General features: G+C 35.5%; 1 protein-coding gene across 1 annotated transcript; it reads right to left on the bottom strand.

Annotated features, from left to right (window-relative positions):
* Nucleotides 1-605: 605 nt before the first annotated feature.
* On the bottom strand, nt 606-18,846 carry LOC115439998. Its single transcript, XM_037445496.1, has 14 exons — nt 18,708-18,846; nt 17,099-17,345; nt 16,119-16,262; nt 14,484-14,655; nt 14,115-14,284; nt 9,090-9,296; nt 8,947-9,017; nt 5,908-8,864; nt 5,706-5,835; nt 5,218-5,403; nt 4,965-5,130; nt 4,465-4,673; nt 3,982-4,229; nt 606-3,761 (listed from the first exon to the last, which is right to left on the bottom strand). The coding sequence occupies exons 1-14, from the start codon at nt 18,844-18,846 to the stop codon at nt 3,576-3,578; spliced, it is 5,232 nt and encodes a 1,743-aa protein (XP_037301393.1). The 3' UTR covers nt 606-3,575.
* Between the last annotated feature and the right edge of the window lie 313 nt (nt 18,847-19,159).

Below are 19,159 nucleotides of genomic sequence, written 5' to 3' on the forward strand. Positions count from 1 at the left end.
TCCATACCTAAAATATTTGTAATTCTTTTTGATGAACCGTGAGTTTTTATAAAATATGAATGTAAATGTGTATATAAGGAGATATTATATTAAACTGATTATCTCTCCCTTGCCATTATGACCATTTCTTCTTAGCACACACGAGATAAGTCCGCCAATATAAAAAAAAGATATTCCGCTAGAATCATTTATTTTTAATTTTTTTGTGAAAGTTTAATGTTTAAAGTTTAGTGGATAGTTAGTTTTTGTTAATTCATAACGATAAATTTATTTTATTGCCTTAAAAATACTGTAGCGATTTACGTCCTTGCTGCGTAGCATATAAGTACCTACACTGAATCGTTTGAGGCCGTATCAGTTGCAAGTTGCAACTCAACCACCCACCAACTCACTTATTCTAGGCACTTAGGTAGTTACCTCCTGCTTGTATTATAAGCTTGTTATCTACCTACCGAATCAAGTATCTATAGTCTATACTTGATATAAACCTATTATTGTATTAACCATGAATATACTTAATTAAAAAAAAATCTATTTAACTTTGGAAAGAAAAGTATTAAGTATGTAGTTACATAAGTACATAATGTCTATAAAAAATACACAGATTTTCAGGAATTCGTTTATTTATTATTTATTTTATATGTGTATAACATCGACACATTGTCATTAGACATACGATTTACAAATAAAATTTCATTTACTATATTATTTACAAAATTCTTTTCCGTCTTTTAATACACAACTACTACATACATGCATTTATTTTAAACAGAATGTTTTATATGTAACCGAGCATGTTTCAAAATATTTAACAGTATATACTATGTAAGATATATCATTTTTAAGAAAAGAAATAAAGTCTGATATTTTATAATAAATGGTTATGTAATATGTTCCAAGGTGCTAGGTGTTCCCATTGCATCGATTTTTATTAAATACTTAAATAATATAAAAACATATCGTCGGTCACAAAATATTCGGAATCCATATTGTCTAACTAAAAATTTTAAAACATGCACAGGTGACACTAATTATATTATTTTGCTTTGGAATAAGATATTCGGGTCATCAGCTTCATTACAAAATAATTTAATAAGGAGTTATTAAAATCTCTAATTACTGTAGTTTTAAAAATAATGTTACAAATATAAATTCTTGCGGCTATATATTATTTTATTTCTATAATAAGTATAGTGGGGAATTTTCCATACTTAGAACAACCTGTAAAACGCATTTGTCATGCAAAACACGATGGTGCATTATGGACAAGGATTGAGGTCTCTAGGGATGTCCGTTGTAGTTGATAGCCTTGATTGTTCTTAAATTCGCTCATGACCGTTAATACAACATATCAATAACTACGATTTATCTATATCCGACGAAATTAATAAGCCCCTGTATAAAATCAACTACTACAAATATGTGGACAGAGCGTGACTATTCGAGATTAAAATTAAATTCTAATAAGAAAGGATACCTCTATGGAACTTACCCATAATCTTAGTGATCGTATATTTAAAGATCAGTCTAACATTCGATAAAAATTTACAACTTTCTCTAACATGTTATATTGATTAAGGCTACGGCCGTAGTTTCAGGCCCTTTCATTTATTTTTCGCAACAGGAACATAAACATTACAACGACATATAAATTATAAAATGCGAATAATAGAAATTCTCCATTGTGAGGTTTCGTATCGATTCCTTTTGTGCGATGGAAAAAATTTGAGGATTATGATAAAATGCGATAGGCAGAAGATTTTTGCTCTCTTAGTGTTGGTCAATATCATCACTTGATTAAATACAAGAAATATAATATCAAGAGCTATGTAATTACTTAAGAAAAGAGGTATGTAAAGCGCCGCGCAAACGCTGTCAATTTATTGCCAATATAAAGTATGTAACTGATGGTGGTATAAGTAATATCGGCTGAATTGTTCAAGTTACGCGTAAGAAATGGCCCATAATTGCGAAAGTTAAGTTGGCGAAATAAACAGCATTATTTCGATACCAATGTGTTTGGTTCGAATAAAAATGTTGAATCATGGTAGCTTGGTTTATGTTTTTTATATGAAACACAAAATATTACGTGCAATGGATTACTCTGTAAACCAGTATAGAGATAAGCAGTTTGAGCGATGATTTGGATTACTTACACCCGTCAAATTTTCAAACATGACCTAATTTTAGATACGATTACATCCGTAAATCGTATTTAGCGCTGCTGGAATGAAATTTTTATATTCATTTTCATCTTTTGTGCTGTTCATAAGGAAACCTGGGTGTTAATTTGTTTAAAATCTAACTTAGTAAGGTACACAAAGGCAATTATGACATTGCCCAGCCCCGGAAGTATTAAATAAATATTAAACAAGTGATGAAAATTGACTGCCATCATAAGGTTGCCATCACACCCCGGTATGAATGACTCAGATTCTATTGTGATCAAATGTTCGTGCGCGATATCATAAATTGCAATATATTAAAAAGATTTTATTGTATTATTTTAAAAATAAATTCGTATCAATAATAAAATTCTTAAAGTTAACGATTAAAACTGTATTTCTGATGCTAGATGTTAACAAGATGGCAACCCTAAACGAAATTATGCTGTGAACATTTCACAGTGTAGTTAACAATATTAATTATTATAATAACATCTATCTATTATTATCTACATTAGCTAAATTGTAGTCTTAATTATTTGGTGTAAAGATCCATCTTATGCTACTTAATTAAAATTGTTAGTTCATTGTAATTCTCTGCATTCAATAATAGATATTTATGACTCTAGGTAGGATATTAAATCGATTTAAAATTCTTTATTTCCTTGATCGATTTAATTCAGTAGTCGCAAAGATGGGTCATTATTAATTTTATTATTACCATAATTTTAAATATTTCGGACAATCGCATTTAATTGTAAACACTACAAAAGAAATTATAATACGATACACGAACTCAGAGAATATTAAACATCGCATGGAAGAGCAATTTGAACGTTGAACGGCTCTGGGTAAAATAGGCAATAGGCATGGCATTCTTCAATATTTTGCTTATTGTACCTTCAAAAAAGAGATTAGAGGTCCAAAGAAATACCGAGTGGAAATTATCACAGCCAAATAAGTGTATAATAAGTGTGTAATAATAAGTGGCCAATAAGTGTTTTATAAAAGTAAGTCTGCTCAGTAGGGCGATTTCTGATATTTTTAAAATGGCACAAAAATAGAAAATAAATTATTTTTCAACCTGCCCTTATCCCAAAAATTCAGAGTCACCAAATGTTTAAGATTTAAAACGACCTTGGATAAATCCAGCTCAGTTGAATAAACACCTTTTTATACGGCGTTACCTAAGTCCTGCTGCAATAGTAAGAGCCGATCATTTTAAAAACAAATGCTAATAAAAACAAAATGCTAGTTACAAATTAAAAAATAAATGCCCCATAGTGAAACAATTATGGAATTTTCTAGAATAAATTTTAAGTTTGAAAGTTACAACCGCATTCGGGTTTTACATAAGCGTATAGTGATACCGATTTCAGTCTCAAACGTGATATCAAATTTATTAAAACATTACCGGAAATATTTGAGTGCGGAGACAAGAAGAAATTTCTCAATGAAAAGATCTGAATCGAGAGCTGCGATGTGAGCTGCTCGACCGACCAACGCGCTGGCCGTGTGTGGGAGTGCGTGTTGGACGTCGTATCGAACCACTGAGACGGACGATGCGCGCGCAAGCGGTGCCACCATGTTGTGTACCTGCAAAACGTACAGAATCTTTTTAATAATGTTAAAAGTATCACGAACATGACGTGATTTCTGGGAATCTCGTAATGATTTATCAAAATTTGATAAGCTACATCACTTATAAAAATTTTATGGTTTTTAAATTCTTCATTATGAGAAGCGAAGCAAAAAAATATTAAATCTTTATAACCTAAGTATATCGATTTAATAATTTTTTTTTAAATGTACTCACCATTTCCCTATAAGCTTGACCTAGCAGAGACATATCTTTAGCGGCGGCTTTGCAAAGCTCAAGTCGTGCCGAGTGCAGAGGAACGTATCGATCCTGCCCGGAGCCACAGAGCAGGATGTGTTTGAACTGATGCAGCTGGCTCCTTTCGCTCAAGCGGTAGAGGAACGAACGGCGAGGATCCGATGCGTCGCGTAGAGACAGCTGGAGGAGGGACCCGGACTTCTTCCATTTTTGCATGAACCACATGCCTGAAAATATTATAATTTACGCTTAGAATGTATAAACTTTGATAGTATTAAATGTATTATTAGTTTAGGCCTGTAACTGACTGACCAATGGCTCTCCATGAATTTGCCTCTGCAAATTGCAACGTAGGATTTGAAGCTAATATTTATAGTTAACTATTCATATTCGTAGTTTCAATGTTTTTTGTGTCTTTTTTCTTGGAATAGTCAACTTTATCATAAGATACATTTTACTTACCGGCATTCACGAGACCACTAGAATTATAAAGAGTGCCAAGATGTGGGCCGCTAAGCGATAAGAACGTATGCAGTTTGCCCAAAAATGGTTTCATCTGAGGCCTGGCTAGTGCAGATCTGATGATAATGGTGCCAAGTGAGTGTCCCACGAAGCTAATGCGAGCCGGTTCGCTTGAATTTTGAATGTGCGTGAGAATTTCCTGAACCAACCTGAAACGTTGAAAAGCATTCTTTCAAGTCTTTGTTTATCGTTAGTTGAAGGTGGCTTGAATAGCTTTTTTGACAGCAATAATTTGCTTCTAACGGCTTACGAATAAACTGTATACGTTTTTCACAATGCAAAGTGACTGTGGTAAATAGTTTAATCTTTGCATAACAAAAGATACATAATATTAAGTTGAAGCCATCATGGTTATTATTAATGCTAAGAGTAAGGTAGATATTATTTACCAATGTGGTAACGAATTTAGATTATTAAAGTTTACAATTCATTCTAATTACCTGTCCGTCATTGTATCAAAATCGGAAAATGTATCCCCTTGATTTCTCTCTGACATTAGAAAATCTAATCTGGCGCCTGGTAGGCCTAGTTCTAGGTATGTTTTTACCAGGCGCAGGTCAGCTGCGTTGCCATCTAAGCCATGAACGCATATTATGAGATGTAATCCTGGAAGGTTGGAAATCATAGCATTGTTTGAATTTATTGTTAAGTATATTAATTCAAGGCCATTCTTTTCGGTAGCATTATACCCACCTTCAGGATTAAACATTCGATATTCATCGCTGATATGGAAGTAGGGGAGCGAATTTTCCACAGGTGGAAAATCTGAATAAATAGCTCCTGGATATTTCACGCTTTGTCGGAACTCGTCTCGACATTTAACGAACAATCTTTCAGACTCGGCTAGCCCGAAGATACTGATGAGATTACTTTCACGTTCTGAAATATAAAATCATTTTTGTATATTGTTTTAGAAAAATAAATAAAACAAATTATTAACTAAATTGTTATTTTCTAGAATGTTAATAAAGCGTCACCTTTATTATTTCCGTTTTCATTACGACTAGCTAACTCTCCTGTACTTTGGCTTTTATTTAGAGTTGTCGAGGACGTTGCGCCGCTGGAGTTGACTGATTGATGAGGTCTAAGTTTCCTCCTTTCCATAATGCCTGGTGGAAGCGAAGCTAATGTTATTGTTGTTAATTACAGAAGCTTAAGATATTGATAAGCAGATATCTTACCTTCACACACGTGGTAGAGGGGATTATCTAACTCTAGTGTAGATGGTTGTGCGTGTTTCTGCGGAGTCTTTGACGGCGTTGACGCCTTACTGCTTTGTCTGCTCAATTTTGGCGACTTCGCAGGAGGGTCCTAGAACAGTGCACTTTTATTACAAGGAAAAAAAATTTACATTTGCGATGCCAATAAATGGTACTTATTTACCTTAAATTCGTCTGGTGGAGGCGGTGCATCGCGGAATTGCTGTGGTGGTGGCAAATGCTCGTAATCATTGTCCCCAATGAAGTGCGCCAAATCTATTTCAGACTTCGCTTTATTGTGATATTTTTGTACAGATGCTACGGGACCCGGCGCTGACTTTTTATTATGGCTTTTACAAGACCTGTCTACAGTGAGACTTCTGAGTTCCGCTGCAATTAATCGCTCTGTGTATTCAATCCTTTCCCTGAGTTTACTTTTATCCATAGAACTTGATTTACTCGAACTTGGCTGTGGCTTCGGCACAATCTCTTTACGTATATACGGATGTAAGTTATCGCTAATAGTTTGTGATTTATTAACCATTCCTTCACTTGTAGATTTTGACGTGCTGAAAGACTTGCCTTGCACTGCACTAAATGAATTATGTCGTTGGTTTACTTTAGCGTTAATTTCTGACATTTGTTGGAAGCAGCTTGCAGTACATGTGTCAGAGTTACAACCCGCGTCAATCCCGTTACTGTGCATAATCTTATTATATTCGCATTGACTATCTGTACATATAGAGTCACTACAAATCGTACACTCTTCACATATTTCTTTATCACAGCATTCTATTTTCTCATTCGAGTTATTCTGAGCTACTTTCACAGCTAATTTTAGCAGCCGTTCACGTAACTGCTCACCGTTGAGTTCAGTTCTTTTAAAATCACATATCGTTTCACCTTCAGATTTACGAATTTCGATAGGATCCTCGTAGGTTTTGGTAGGAGTTTTGGCAAGTGCTTGGCTTGGCGGAGGGAAATTTTGGTTTAATTGACAACTGGTATTATCGGGAGATGAGGGGCCTGAACTACGTCCACTGGATACCCAACCACTTTGTTCGCTTAAGCTCGATGTGGAACTACTTCTACTACGTTTTTCTTCTTTGTTTGAAAAGTTTTCTGGAGGCAGAATTTTGAAATCTTTGTCTCCTATATCAAGTGGTGGTGATTCAAAAGCGGGCGGTGGTGCTAAATTGGGTAAAGATTCCGATCCGAAATTATTATTTAAGTTAGGTTCGTCCAATACCGATGCTGCGCTTCTGCAATGCCGTAATAACTCTGGGCCGTGATCGAGACTATAAGGGACACTCGCAGATGACTCTAATCTTCGTAATTCAAATGGTATACTTTCATTGCTGGAGGAAGATGCGGCTTCTGACATTAATTGAGTCATTTTCTCCGACGGCTTATGTTTTGATCGTTTTTCTGGTTTTCCGCTAGATCTACCACTCTTAGGTGTAGCCATACCAGATTTAGGCGTGGCTCTTCCAGACTTTGGTGTTGCTAGACCCGACCTTGGTGTAATACCACCAGATTTAGGTGTCGATTTCCCAGATCTCGGGGTCGCTCTGTCTGACTTTGGCGTACTACGCTCAGATTTTGAAGTATGACGGTCGGATTTACTATCCCGGGATTTTATGGAGTGATGACTACTTAATGAGTCACGGCTAGAATTTAGTTTTGAGTTTTCTTTAGCGCTATTATTCAATTTGGACTCCTTTGACCTGCTCTTCTTATGCCTCACGGAAGGCATTGTGGAATGTGGAGTAGAAGGCGGTGTTTTCGAATAAGTTGATTTTGAAGTTCCATCGCTGCTTCTATCTAAATTCATCACAAAACCGCTATCGTCACTGCTTTTACTAGACTTCTTTTGATAATTTTGGATGAGGCTGCCAGTATTAAAGTCATAGCTCCAGTCTCCTTTTTGAAGATAGTAATTTAATTCATACCTCAGTTGGTTACGGGCTGCTTCAATGTCGATTTGTTGGCTGTCCATATTCTGATGAAATACATGCGTAGAATTAGATCTATGAACATGTTTATTAGAAACTAAGTTATTTTGATCAGTCACTTGAGTTTTACCACTAACCGGTGGATAAGAATTACGTGGAGGCAACATAGGACGGGGTAAATTTACACTGTAGCCTCTCTGAAACTCTAACGGATTACGAATAACATTATTCACTTGCAGATTACCCTGGTTACCGAGAGTATAGCCATATACTTGGTTAGGATTAGGTTTCATCGCACCATCATACTTATAACCTACGTTATTATGAAATACTTCATTGCTCATGCCATGTTGAGGAGTTAAATTCATATTGCACGGATTTTTGTATTTTTCTCTAAATTCTGTTATGTTCCTTCTATAATCGTCTCCTTTTGATCCACATCGTGTGGTAGTACTCGTGGGGTAAGCTGTAGTGGTGACACTACGAGGCAGTGTCGTAGGCTTTATTTGTTGTACCGGAATGTATGTTTTAGGATAGTTGACCGACGAATTTGAACTATTTCTTATATTTTTTGTAAGCGTTTGCGCTGCACTAAATGGCGTCATTTGCGACATTCGTAGCTGATCTAAAGATTTACTATGTCTCGCGGGTAATGTGCTAACTCCACTTGTGATTTCGTGCTTCTGTCGCAATGGTTCATTGGGATCGCCCTTTTCTTTGCCTGTACGCGAAATATTAGAAGTGCTTTTTGATGCATTAATGTCTAGTAACGTTGATGCAGAGTATCGAGATAGTTGTTGCCCTTGTTGTATAGAGCATGACGCGAATGCACTGTTTGGCGGGAGTTGAATTTCACTGATTTGATTATTTTGCACAATGTATCTATTTCTGCCAGTTAGTTCTAGCTGTTTGTTATGCGGTTTGTTCATTTCAACTACGTTTTGTTTCACCAATGTTCTTTTCGGGGAACCTCTAGCGGATTTTTGTGGAGCCAGAGTCAGTGTTGCTTGCACCACATTAGAACTCGTTTTGGGTGCTTGAAATTGCGGCTCTAGAACATCCATCATTGTTTTAGGCAGTGTTAGCGTGACTCTGGATGCTTCTGATGAAGGTCTTCTTGAATCAACGAGAGAAGATATACTACAAGCGCAGTCTTCTCCTACAGGTTCCGAACATAAGAATGGATCTGTAAAAATGATTACATTGGTATTAAAGCATCGTGAAGTTGATGGTTCCTAATAATTTCTTAAGGAAAAAAAAATACGCACCGCTTCCAGATTTATTGGCACTGGAATTTAAGAACGATCGTCGTCTTGCAAATTCAGCAGTATCTTGGTATCTGAAATAATGTTTAATATATTAAAACTATCACATATTAATCCTGATTCTGTGCAACCATCCGTGTCCTTACCTATCTTCAAAGATGATGGGCATGATATGCGGATCTCCGTCGAGAGCAATGCAGTGGACCGGCAGTGGCGGCAGCAGCGCCAGATACCGAGACCTGCGAGCAGCCTCGCCGACACTCTGGTATGATTGGTAGTTGCTATCGTAGCAACCGGCCATCGAGTGACGCGGGTTGTCCAGCACAAAAAAGCATTCTGAGAAACGCTTGATGCTGTAAATAATAAAAAAAGTTTATTATAGTAATAGGTTGTTATAGTTTTTAGTGTCTCGTTTATTAACTGTTTTGACCTAGTGATTACTATGATAATCACCGCAGCATAGTCCTTGTAGTCGAATAGCAGTTTATTTTTTTTATTTTTTATTTATTTATTTAACACAAAACAGGTTACAACTAAAAATACACCAATTATTGATTACAAAATATGCTTACTTCTAATCGCAACCCAAAACTTGTGTATAAAGAAAAGTTAATTATAGCGGACGAGTTTACAATATTACAAAGTAGATAGAAATGTTACGTTATTATTATGAATATTAAAGTTATTTTAACTGTAGAAACTAAATGTAAGTAGTAGTAAATATTTTACCGACTAAAAATGAGTAAGATGACATTAACCACCATGACAAGTGTTAATGTGACAAAACACAAAAATAAAACATATAAATCTTGAGTAATTGATTAATTGAAGATATTAAGGATCTCTCTTTTGTAAGTATTGATAGTATTTTGATATATATCTAAAGAAGGATTCTTAATACTAAGTTCATTAAACTGACGACACATTCGAACAATGGGATTGTAGTAAGATGTATTGTTGCGAAATATTAAAAGAGAAAATACGTTTGGTTTCCGACACCTGTAATTAATATTAAAATTAAGACAAGTTAACAACGAAGGAGAGTCCATAAGGGAATGAATAATTTTGTATAAACAAATAAAGTCGCTAATAAAACGTCTAGATTCAAGTGAGTGTGTGTGAAAATATGCCAATCTAGCATTATATGAATTCAATTGCCGGTGAAGATTAAATCTAAAAGAAATTATCCTAAAACATGTCCTTTGAACTTTTTCGATCCGGTCAATGTGAACACGGTAAAATGGAGACCAAATAACGGCGCCATACTCTAAAATCGTTCTAACCAATGTGTTAAATAAATGAAGAAGACTACGAGGATTCTTAAACTTCTTGGTTACCCGTGCTATAAAACCTAGAACCTGTGAACTTCTCTTGACAATATAATCATAATGACTACGAAAAGAAAGTTTATCGTCAAATAAAATTCCCAGATCCTTTGCTACATTTTTACGTTCAAGGGAATGGTTGTCTAATGAATAAGTAAACTCAATTTTGTTAGTTTTTTTGGTGAAGGAGATAATAAAGCATTTTTGAACATTAAGGAACATGTGATTAACTTTACACCATGCATTTATAATGTCTAGATCACTTTGTAAATCAATAGCACTCCGAACACTTGTAACCTCATTGAACACTTTCAGGTCGTCAGCATACAATAAGCAAGGACACTTCAGGCGGTAAATGAGGTCATTAATAAAAATAATAAATAATAGAGGAGTGAGGTGAGATCCTTGCGGGACACCTGAGGTTACAAAAACGGAAGATGATAGAGCACCATTAAGCGTGACTAGTTGAGTTCTTCTGGCAAGGTACGATTCAAGCCACCTCAGTAAGCTACCATGAACGCCAAAAGATTTCAATTTAGAAGATAATATGTTATGATTCACTTTGTCAAATGCTTTAGAAAAGTCGGTGTAAATTGAGTCTACTTGAGTGTTACGTGCAAAGGCGGAACATAAATAATTTTTATATTCGAGAAGATTACTTATGGTAGACTTTTTGCTTACAAAACCATGTTGTCTAGGGGATAGCAGAGGTTTGACATGAAAATACAATACATCATAGACAACGGACTCAAATAATTTTGCAAAACAAGACAGTATACTGATAGGCCTATAGTTTACACAAGACGACTTATCGCCATTTTTAAAGATTGGTACTACGTGTGCTATTTTCCATTTGGTTGGGAATACCCCAGTTCGTAAAGAACTATTAAAGATAATGTATAAAGGTTTGGCAAGTTCAACAGCACATTGTTTGACAAAGAAAGGGGGTAATCCATCAGGTCCAGCACCCTTCGACGGATCAAGTTTTTTTATCTTGGCTAATATTTTATGCTTAGTAATAGCAATGCCGTGTAAAGTGGTGACGCTAGTGTGAGGTAAAGTGTTAGAGTCAATAGCAGCACTATGATCACTTTCAAATACAGAGCTGAAAAATTTGGAGAAAAGTTCACAGATACCCCTATTATCAGAGGAACTAAGATCACCGTACTTCATAGATAGTGGGAAGGAATTGCTAGAGTTTCTTTTATTGTTTACATAGTTCCAAAAAGATTTAATATTCGATGTCATAGATTGCTCAACTGTAGATACATAGTTATTGAAACACTGAACCATTAGACGTTTACTGCGAGATCTTAATAGACAGAATACATCGTAATCACGAGGATTATTATATTTTTTATGTAACTTATGAAATTTAAGTTTCTCAGCAATACATCGTTTTAATCCAGGTGTATACCAAATAGGAAAGTTATCCTGACCTTTAGAAATCATACAAGTATTCTCACGTATCAGCTTATCAAGAATGTTATACAAAGAGAGCAACATTGGTATCAATGTCTGAGGATGAAAATAATGATTCCCAGTCCATCTTGGATAAGGTTGTCTTAATATTATCATAATTACATTTATAAAAGTTAGGTCGCTTCACACGTTTAGGTGTATGGAATTGTGTTTGAGAAAGAGACGAAAGTTCAAACTTGAGAGGAGGGTGATGTTTGTCTAAACGAATAAGGGGACTAGCTTCAGTTACAACTAAATTGTCCAATGTAGAGAATATTAGGTCTAAGCATCGGTTATTAAAATTAGGTATTGTGTTAAATTGGTGGAGGTTACATAAAAAGAAAAATTCAAGAAGTAAATTCGATTTTATGTCAGGAGAAGGGCTTGGTGATGCATCAGCAGAATCATTATTTTTGGTCCAAGTAATGTTGGGGACATTAAAGTCACCAATACATATAAATTCCTCTGAGCAGCTAGAATTTGTGATATTTTTCTTACAATTAGTATAAAAATCCGTTAAATAGTTCGTTGAAAGATCTGGAGGTAGGTAACATAGACAAAGGTTAATAATTTTACCACGCGTACAGTTAGGCAAGAATCTGATCCAAATATCTTCAATATCACTTTCCCAAGAGGACAGACGAACCACAGTGAAGTTTATTAATTGCAATTAAAACTCCACCACCTTCAACTTTATTTAAACATGTGGTATGTCGGTCCCGTCGGAAAACGTTATAATCATTACTAATAAATTCGCTAGTAAAGACATTGTCATTCAGGTTTGTCTCAGTTAAACATATCACATCATAGTTGCAGTTTAGGATATTCAAATAGAGTTCATCAGTTTTCGATCTTATTCTATTTACATTTTGATAATAAATATACATGATGAAGCACAAAATTTATAACAATTATAATCAAAAACAAAATAAAAATTGAGAAAAGAAAAGATTATAAGTTATACAGAAGAAAACTATGAACAAAGGTTTTTCAGTGTCTCAAAATTTTTAACATAAATAGCTTTAGAGGATTCGTCTTTACGCATATATATGCGTCCAAATCTAACCCATACATACTTATAATTACACGTTTTACCAATCTTACGCGCTTCGGCATATAACATTTTAGTGTCAGGAGACAAATGTTCTACTACGAATATTCTATTTGGTTCGCCATCAATACCCAGATGTCTAGAATTTAATGGTTCACCGACATTCTTTCTGTTGAATCTATGCACTGCCGATAATACTATATCTCTCTGCCGAGGTGATGATAGCGTAATCAGTATGTTGCGAGGGCGACGGGACGAGGAATCTATTTTCGCAATACGGCGACATGCACGCAAAGATGAGTCGTCGATAGAGATTTCAAGCAAGTCTGTTAATTTCTTGACAAGAGCAAAAAGATTTTCATTGCGAGATTCAGGTACAGCCTGAATTTCAATGTTATGACTTCTTGACAGCTTATCCATAGCATTAAGTTGATTGTCCAGCTTACGTAGAGATTCTTTCAAACGTGAGTTCTCATCGATGATTCTTTCAATAATGGAGGACTGTACCTCCAACTGACGTTTCAACGTTACTTGTTCAGTTTTGAGTTGATCTTGTCCGGTGGAGAGAGTGGTGATGCTGTCATTAAAACCAAGCTTAAGTTGTTGAAGAGCATCTGCCATTTCACTCTTAACCATAATTTTCAGATCTTCCTTTAAAGCATTACGGAAGCTCGACATGAAATGAGTTAACGTATCATTTAACTTTTGGTCAAGTATTTGTCCAATCTTCTCAATGGTAACCGCTTCACCCAATCCAGGTGATGTTATTAAGACACCTGATGCGTTAGACTCCTCCATTAATTCGGAACGGTCGAGATTATCAAGAGACATATTCATCGAGTCCTCATTCACCGGCACCTGATGGCAGCGTACAGGAGTATTGCAATTGGTTCTAACACGCCTAGTGACATTATTGCAGGCTGGACATTTCCAGGAAGCAAGGTACTCGTTGCTGAATGCAGCATATTGAGCGGTTTTAATATTTAAGCACTCATAATGATAATCTTGATTACATAAGCGACAATGAAGAAAAGTATTTGGCGTTAGTGAGCATTTGCAAGCACTGCAATTATTATTCATTATTATTATTTTATATTTTCCACAAGCAACACCAACAGCAAAACAGACGCAACAGAATCCTAAGCGCTCTAAGTAGTAGAAGGCTCGATAGTAGGCGTAAAATTCGATGAAGTTGCATCACTAGTCTGACCGATAACTAAAGCCATTGTTTTCTTGCTTTCTCTGAGGTGTTAATTAAACATAGTATACCGAATAGACATGCATCACATAGGCTATGTCATCAATGATCCAATTTTAATTAAAGTTCAATTTACCGTAATGCATGATGTCGAGCTGCAAGCGCGTGGTGGACGTGTGGTCGGTCGGTGGTGTGGTGCAGGAATGCGCGCCAGCGAAGCGTCACCTCCGCACATAAACGCGCGATGTCGTGAGCGGCGCTCATCGCCCATTCCTCCTCTTCACCGCACTCGGATTTCTGCAAATTCTGATATATATTGGATATATTAATGTTTTGTTTTACTGGTTTATCAAATTAGAACAAATTGGAAACTATTTCTTCCATGTAAACTCATTCGAGATACTTTAGTTTTTTCTACTTTTACAACTGAGGCTTTTTAAATTTTTATCTAGTCATATGACATAAATTGTAACTATTATAGCACAGCAATTAACTTTACACTCACTTTTCCAAAATCACTGAGATCCTTTATCCTCTGCGCTACTTCTCCAACGACTGAATTAGATGTGGACTCTTCTGGAGTAAGCATGACACCCGTTGAGCCGCACACTGTTAACGCACTTTGCAAACCTTCTAGGGATCCCAGCAGAATCCCGCATACTTCTGCATGGACTTGCCTGTAAAAATGAGATCCGTTTCATTATGAAAATCATTGTTTTATAATTAAGCTAATGCTCGTTTTTCTAAAATCTGTTGAAACAAAAGTTACATAAATTCGCTATTTCTGCTTCAAATGCAAACCTAATTTAAATAAGGTCAGGTGGGGCAAGTGCGCCGACGGGGTAAGTGCACCTGCCCTAAAAAAATCGAAAACTATTGATGTTATACAATAACCGCAATCTTATATCTATGCTACTAACTGAAATACAGTTCCACTAAAAATACAAATGTTCATTTTAATACGATTTATTCGCCATTTTAATTTAAGTGTCATTTAGACCTGTAAACAGAGATGACCCCGTAAAGATAACATCAAATATTACAAGATATTTAACATATTTCTGTAAACCAGTAAGGTGGGTTCATGGTTTAAACCTTTTATTTTAATTTCCTGCCCGAATTTTATTTATAGTTACTAAAATAATGGATTTTTTAGCAATGCGAAAAAATGTACCTCAAAATTGTCGAGTAGGGCAAGTGCGCCACAGTTAATAGTCATATGGCGCACTTGCCCCTGATCCATATATAACCAACCTTTTTTGAGAATATGTTTTACTAATATGAATTATTATTATTGAAATGTAATAGCATCATTTTTTTTACTCAGGGTATTTTGTTTTGAGCCGACTTAAATAAAAAGGTGTATTAGTTAATTCTTCGGATATTTGTTTGTTTTAAATGGTTCGTTTTACAAAGAAGAAATGAGAAATGTTATAAGGCCAAATTCTAAGTTTTTGAGTTATAACGCATTCAAAAATGTTAGTTCCTACATAATTGTATGTTTTTTAGTTTTTAGAAATAAAATGGATTTCGTATTAAAGCTACCATTTCTTTATAACAACATATCCGCACATAAAACTCTAATATTAATACCTAAATATAGCAAAAAATGGGTAAAATGTTTTGAAGCCCTGATTTACAAATATATGGCGCACTTGCCCCGAATTTGATTTGACAGCCATAGTTTGTTATAATATTGAGTTATAAAAAATTATCCAAGAGCAATGCGGGTAAAACTTATTTTTCTATGGACTAAAATTAGTGTTTTCTTTATAATGTTTAATATATACGTTTTTTTTACACAGGTGCACTTGCCCCATTTCCGGAGGCAAGTGCGCCTACTATCTTTTTACTTTGAGCAAAATTTTATTAATTTATTGTCTGATTTCCTTGAATGGCTATAGGTCGTTATCACAAAATACCAAATATTCTTAAATTAATAAAATTACATTCTTAAGTCAGCACAAAAAGAAATTATTATGCATTGAATCCAGCTATGATAATTTTATGGCGCACTTCCCCCGACTGACCTTACGTGAAAACATTATAAATACTTCCCATAGTAAGTAATTCAAATATGATAACATATTACAAAACCTCATTACATTTCAACAATACAACATTAAAAGCGTCGCCTTACCTGGCGTGAGCTATTTTGCCGGAGTTGCCGCCAGCGCACTTGCCCGTGGATCCGAACAACACGTTCTCGAAGCTGCCCGACGCGCTGAAGTTGGATCCAGCGCTCTTCATTAACTTGCCCCACTGTTTGCTCGAGCGGGGCGTGCTGGAAAAACATATTATGTTACGCTCATGTCGTTACCCTATTTATGGTCGTTGGTGTACTGGTTGGGAAGGTTTTGTTTTTATTTAATTACTGGCAGGCAAAGTTCATAAAAAATAAGTGTAGTATTAATTATATTATGGTTAGAGTCAAATTTAAAAAAATGTTAACTTAGTACTTTTGCTTGCGGCTTTGTTCGTTTGAAATTTCTAACAGGAAATTAAAGACACTGGAATCTAGAACTATTTTTTAGTGACTGAATTGTATAAAATTTCTTGAGGTTACAGTCCATTAGTATTTAGAAAGCTACAACTAAAATGTTAAGTTTAAGTATATATTCAAAATTGTATTATGCCATTTTTATTGTAGATATATTTATATATTGAAACATTTTAATGCTTCTTGTAGCATCAATAATCACAATATTAATGGACCCACTTTTAGTACGCAATGCTTAGAAATATGGCAGTTGAGGTAGGTCTTCGTAAAACAGGTTTTACTCAATACTTACCAGCTTTGAACGTAATGCATGATACTTTTCCTTACAAAGACAGACATGGAATGGAATCAAAAGTGATAGGTATATAATAAATATTTCACTATGATAGGTAATCTAAATAGAGGCTATTATATTTAACCTTTTTATATTTACAAGCACAATCATGCCGGTAATTGCAACTCGTATCACATAATATTAACAGTTAATTTTAAGTCTAGGTGGTGTTATTTTGTAAAGGCGCTTACTGGACAAGCGTCTAGCACGTATGATGATACGTGCTAGACGATTCAAAGTGAATGATGATTCAAAGGCATAAAATTCCACGAATACAATTACTTACTTGATGTACGGTTGATGCAAAGCAACTAGACTGGCATGTATTGTTATGGAGACAGCCGACAGGTGGAAGTAATCGAAGAGCACGGGCAGGTGGTAATGCAGACCCTGGGATGGTTGGAAGTGCAGCTTCAGCACTCGGCAGGAGACAGGTGCCAGGGTGCTCGACTGCGCGCCCTCGCTGCACCACAACTCCACCCCAAGACTCCATTCTGCTCGCTCTAACGATTCTTTCAAGTTTCGACTGTCAACTGTTGACAAAAGTTCATTTAGAATTATCAGCTAAATACAGTTATTCCACTACTGTCTGGCTAACAAAATATGAAGTCCGACACAAAAAATGATTACGTTAACAGATATTGCTTGTTATTGAAATCTTGAAACATAACCTTTCGCTTCATGCACCCAATCTGGACAAATTGATAGGTACGTACCTATGCATATAGAAGATCATTGAATTCATCTACGTAATACAGTGCTTCATCGGCTTCGTGTATTAATGGAATAAAACTCATTACTGTTGTCGGTCTAAATTTACTTACGTATTAAATCGATTTATCCGGTGGACACGACTGTGTAAATATCAAAGTAATCAAACATTTAATATTTTAAAGCATTTTGATGGATTTCATTCGGATGTGAATAATAAATTATTTTACGAATAGCTGTAAAATGTTCATGTTTTCACATACAGTTGAATAGTTAAAATATATACTTAGGCATGTTTTGAATGACGCAAAGACCACCTCTTCTACGCATTTCACTAAATTTTCATAGTATTATTAATTTCAATGAAATGCCTGTAAGTAATATTATTTTCCAATAAATTAAGTGTAATTTAATTTGTATTTACACACTCCGTTATGTTACATACTTTATGCAGTGTAGCTTATATTATATTTCGTAACATGACTAAGATTGCAGGAGAAAAATTCTTCCTTCCCTATCTTATTTGATGTCCACAATAATATAATATCCAAGAACACACGAAGTTTTCAAAGTGCCTTAATATGAATGAAGGTATCTATAAAAACTCGACAAGGCTGTTTTAATTTGTTACTTTATTCTTTTCTAGATGTTGCTCGCGGCTTCGTCGGCGTGAAAAGCCTTTGCTGAAACGAAAGACCCTTAAACACAGTACGATGCCAGCGCAATCTATTTAAAAAATCTGATGAAAAAATCAAATAATTCCCATGGAAGCATATGATCGGGATTAAAAGTAGCCTATGTTTTAATCATGGTCTAGTAAGATCCGACCCTATCCTATATAGGGTCGGATAGGATAAGTAAGATTCCCAGTTAAAAGTGAAGTGCTATTGAGGGATATATATATTGATAGGAAAACACAAGATAATAACCAATATACATTGGTGTATGACCAACTTTACTGTTTAATGTCTTTGCGTGTATGAAATTTCAATGTGAGACTTAAACCCATGGTTCTTGTTTTGAAGTTCTTTTTTTCTAGTTGTATCAAGGCAGATGACACCAGCTATTTCGTTGGTTTTATTTATCACACAGACTCACAGATTGAATCACCACATTTCTACATTTAAGCCATCGATATATATGTACTACGTACTTAAGGCAAGTGTTTTTACAAATTAACTCACCCAGCAAATGAGCTCTAAAATGTACGATGTCTCTTAGCGTGACCTCCTCGTTCCTGTACATTATCTGGGGCCCTGGAAGCCGCAAGGCCACCGATGAGCGAGGCATTGGCGGCGGGCCGGCCGGTTCTCGCTGCCCCATTACTGCTGGACACTGACGCCTCGATGTGAACCGGCACCTTGGGTGACACGCGGAGACCCACGCGAATTTGGTAAAGCCTGCAAAAAATTTAATAATGATAATATAAAAAGTCCAGCTAGCGACCATGGTACACAAGGTGGCCCACGTAAGTGTGTCACGTTCCGGGATCAGCCTGTGTATACCCGGTACCAACAGGCGAGCATAATTGTGTCCGAAGGTTTACTCATCTCTCGTCAGTCGACTTTATATTGAACCCCAATCCACTAACCATCAGATGCAAGGGGACACTTTGCCATACTCTTATAAAAACAAT

The sequence above is a fragment of the Manduca sexta genome, unplaced genomic scaffold, assembly GCF_014839805.1.
Source record: "Manduca sexta isolate Smith_Timp_Sample1 unplaced genomic scaffold, JHU_Msex_v1.0 HiC_scaffold_1696, whole genome shotgun sequence".
NCBI classification, from domain to species: domain Eukaryota; kingdom Metazoa; phylum Arthropoda; class Insecta; order Lepidoptera; family Sphingidae; genus Manduca; species Manduca sexta.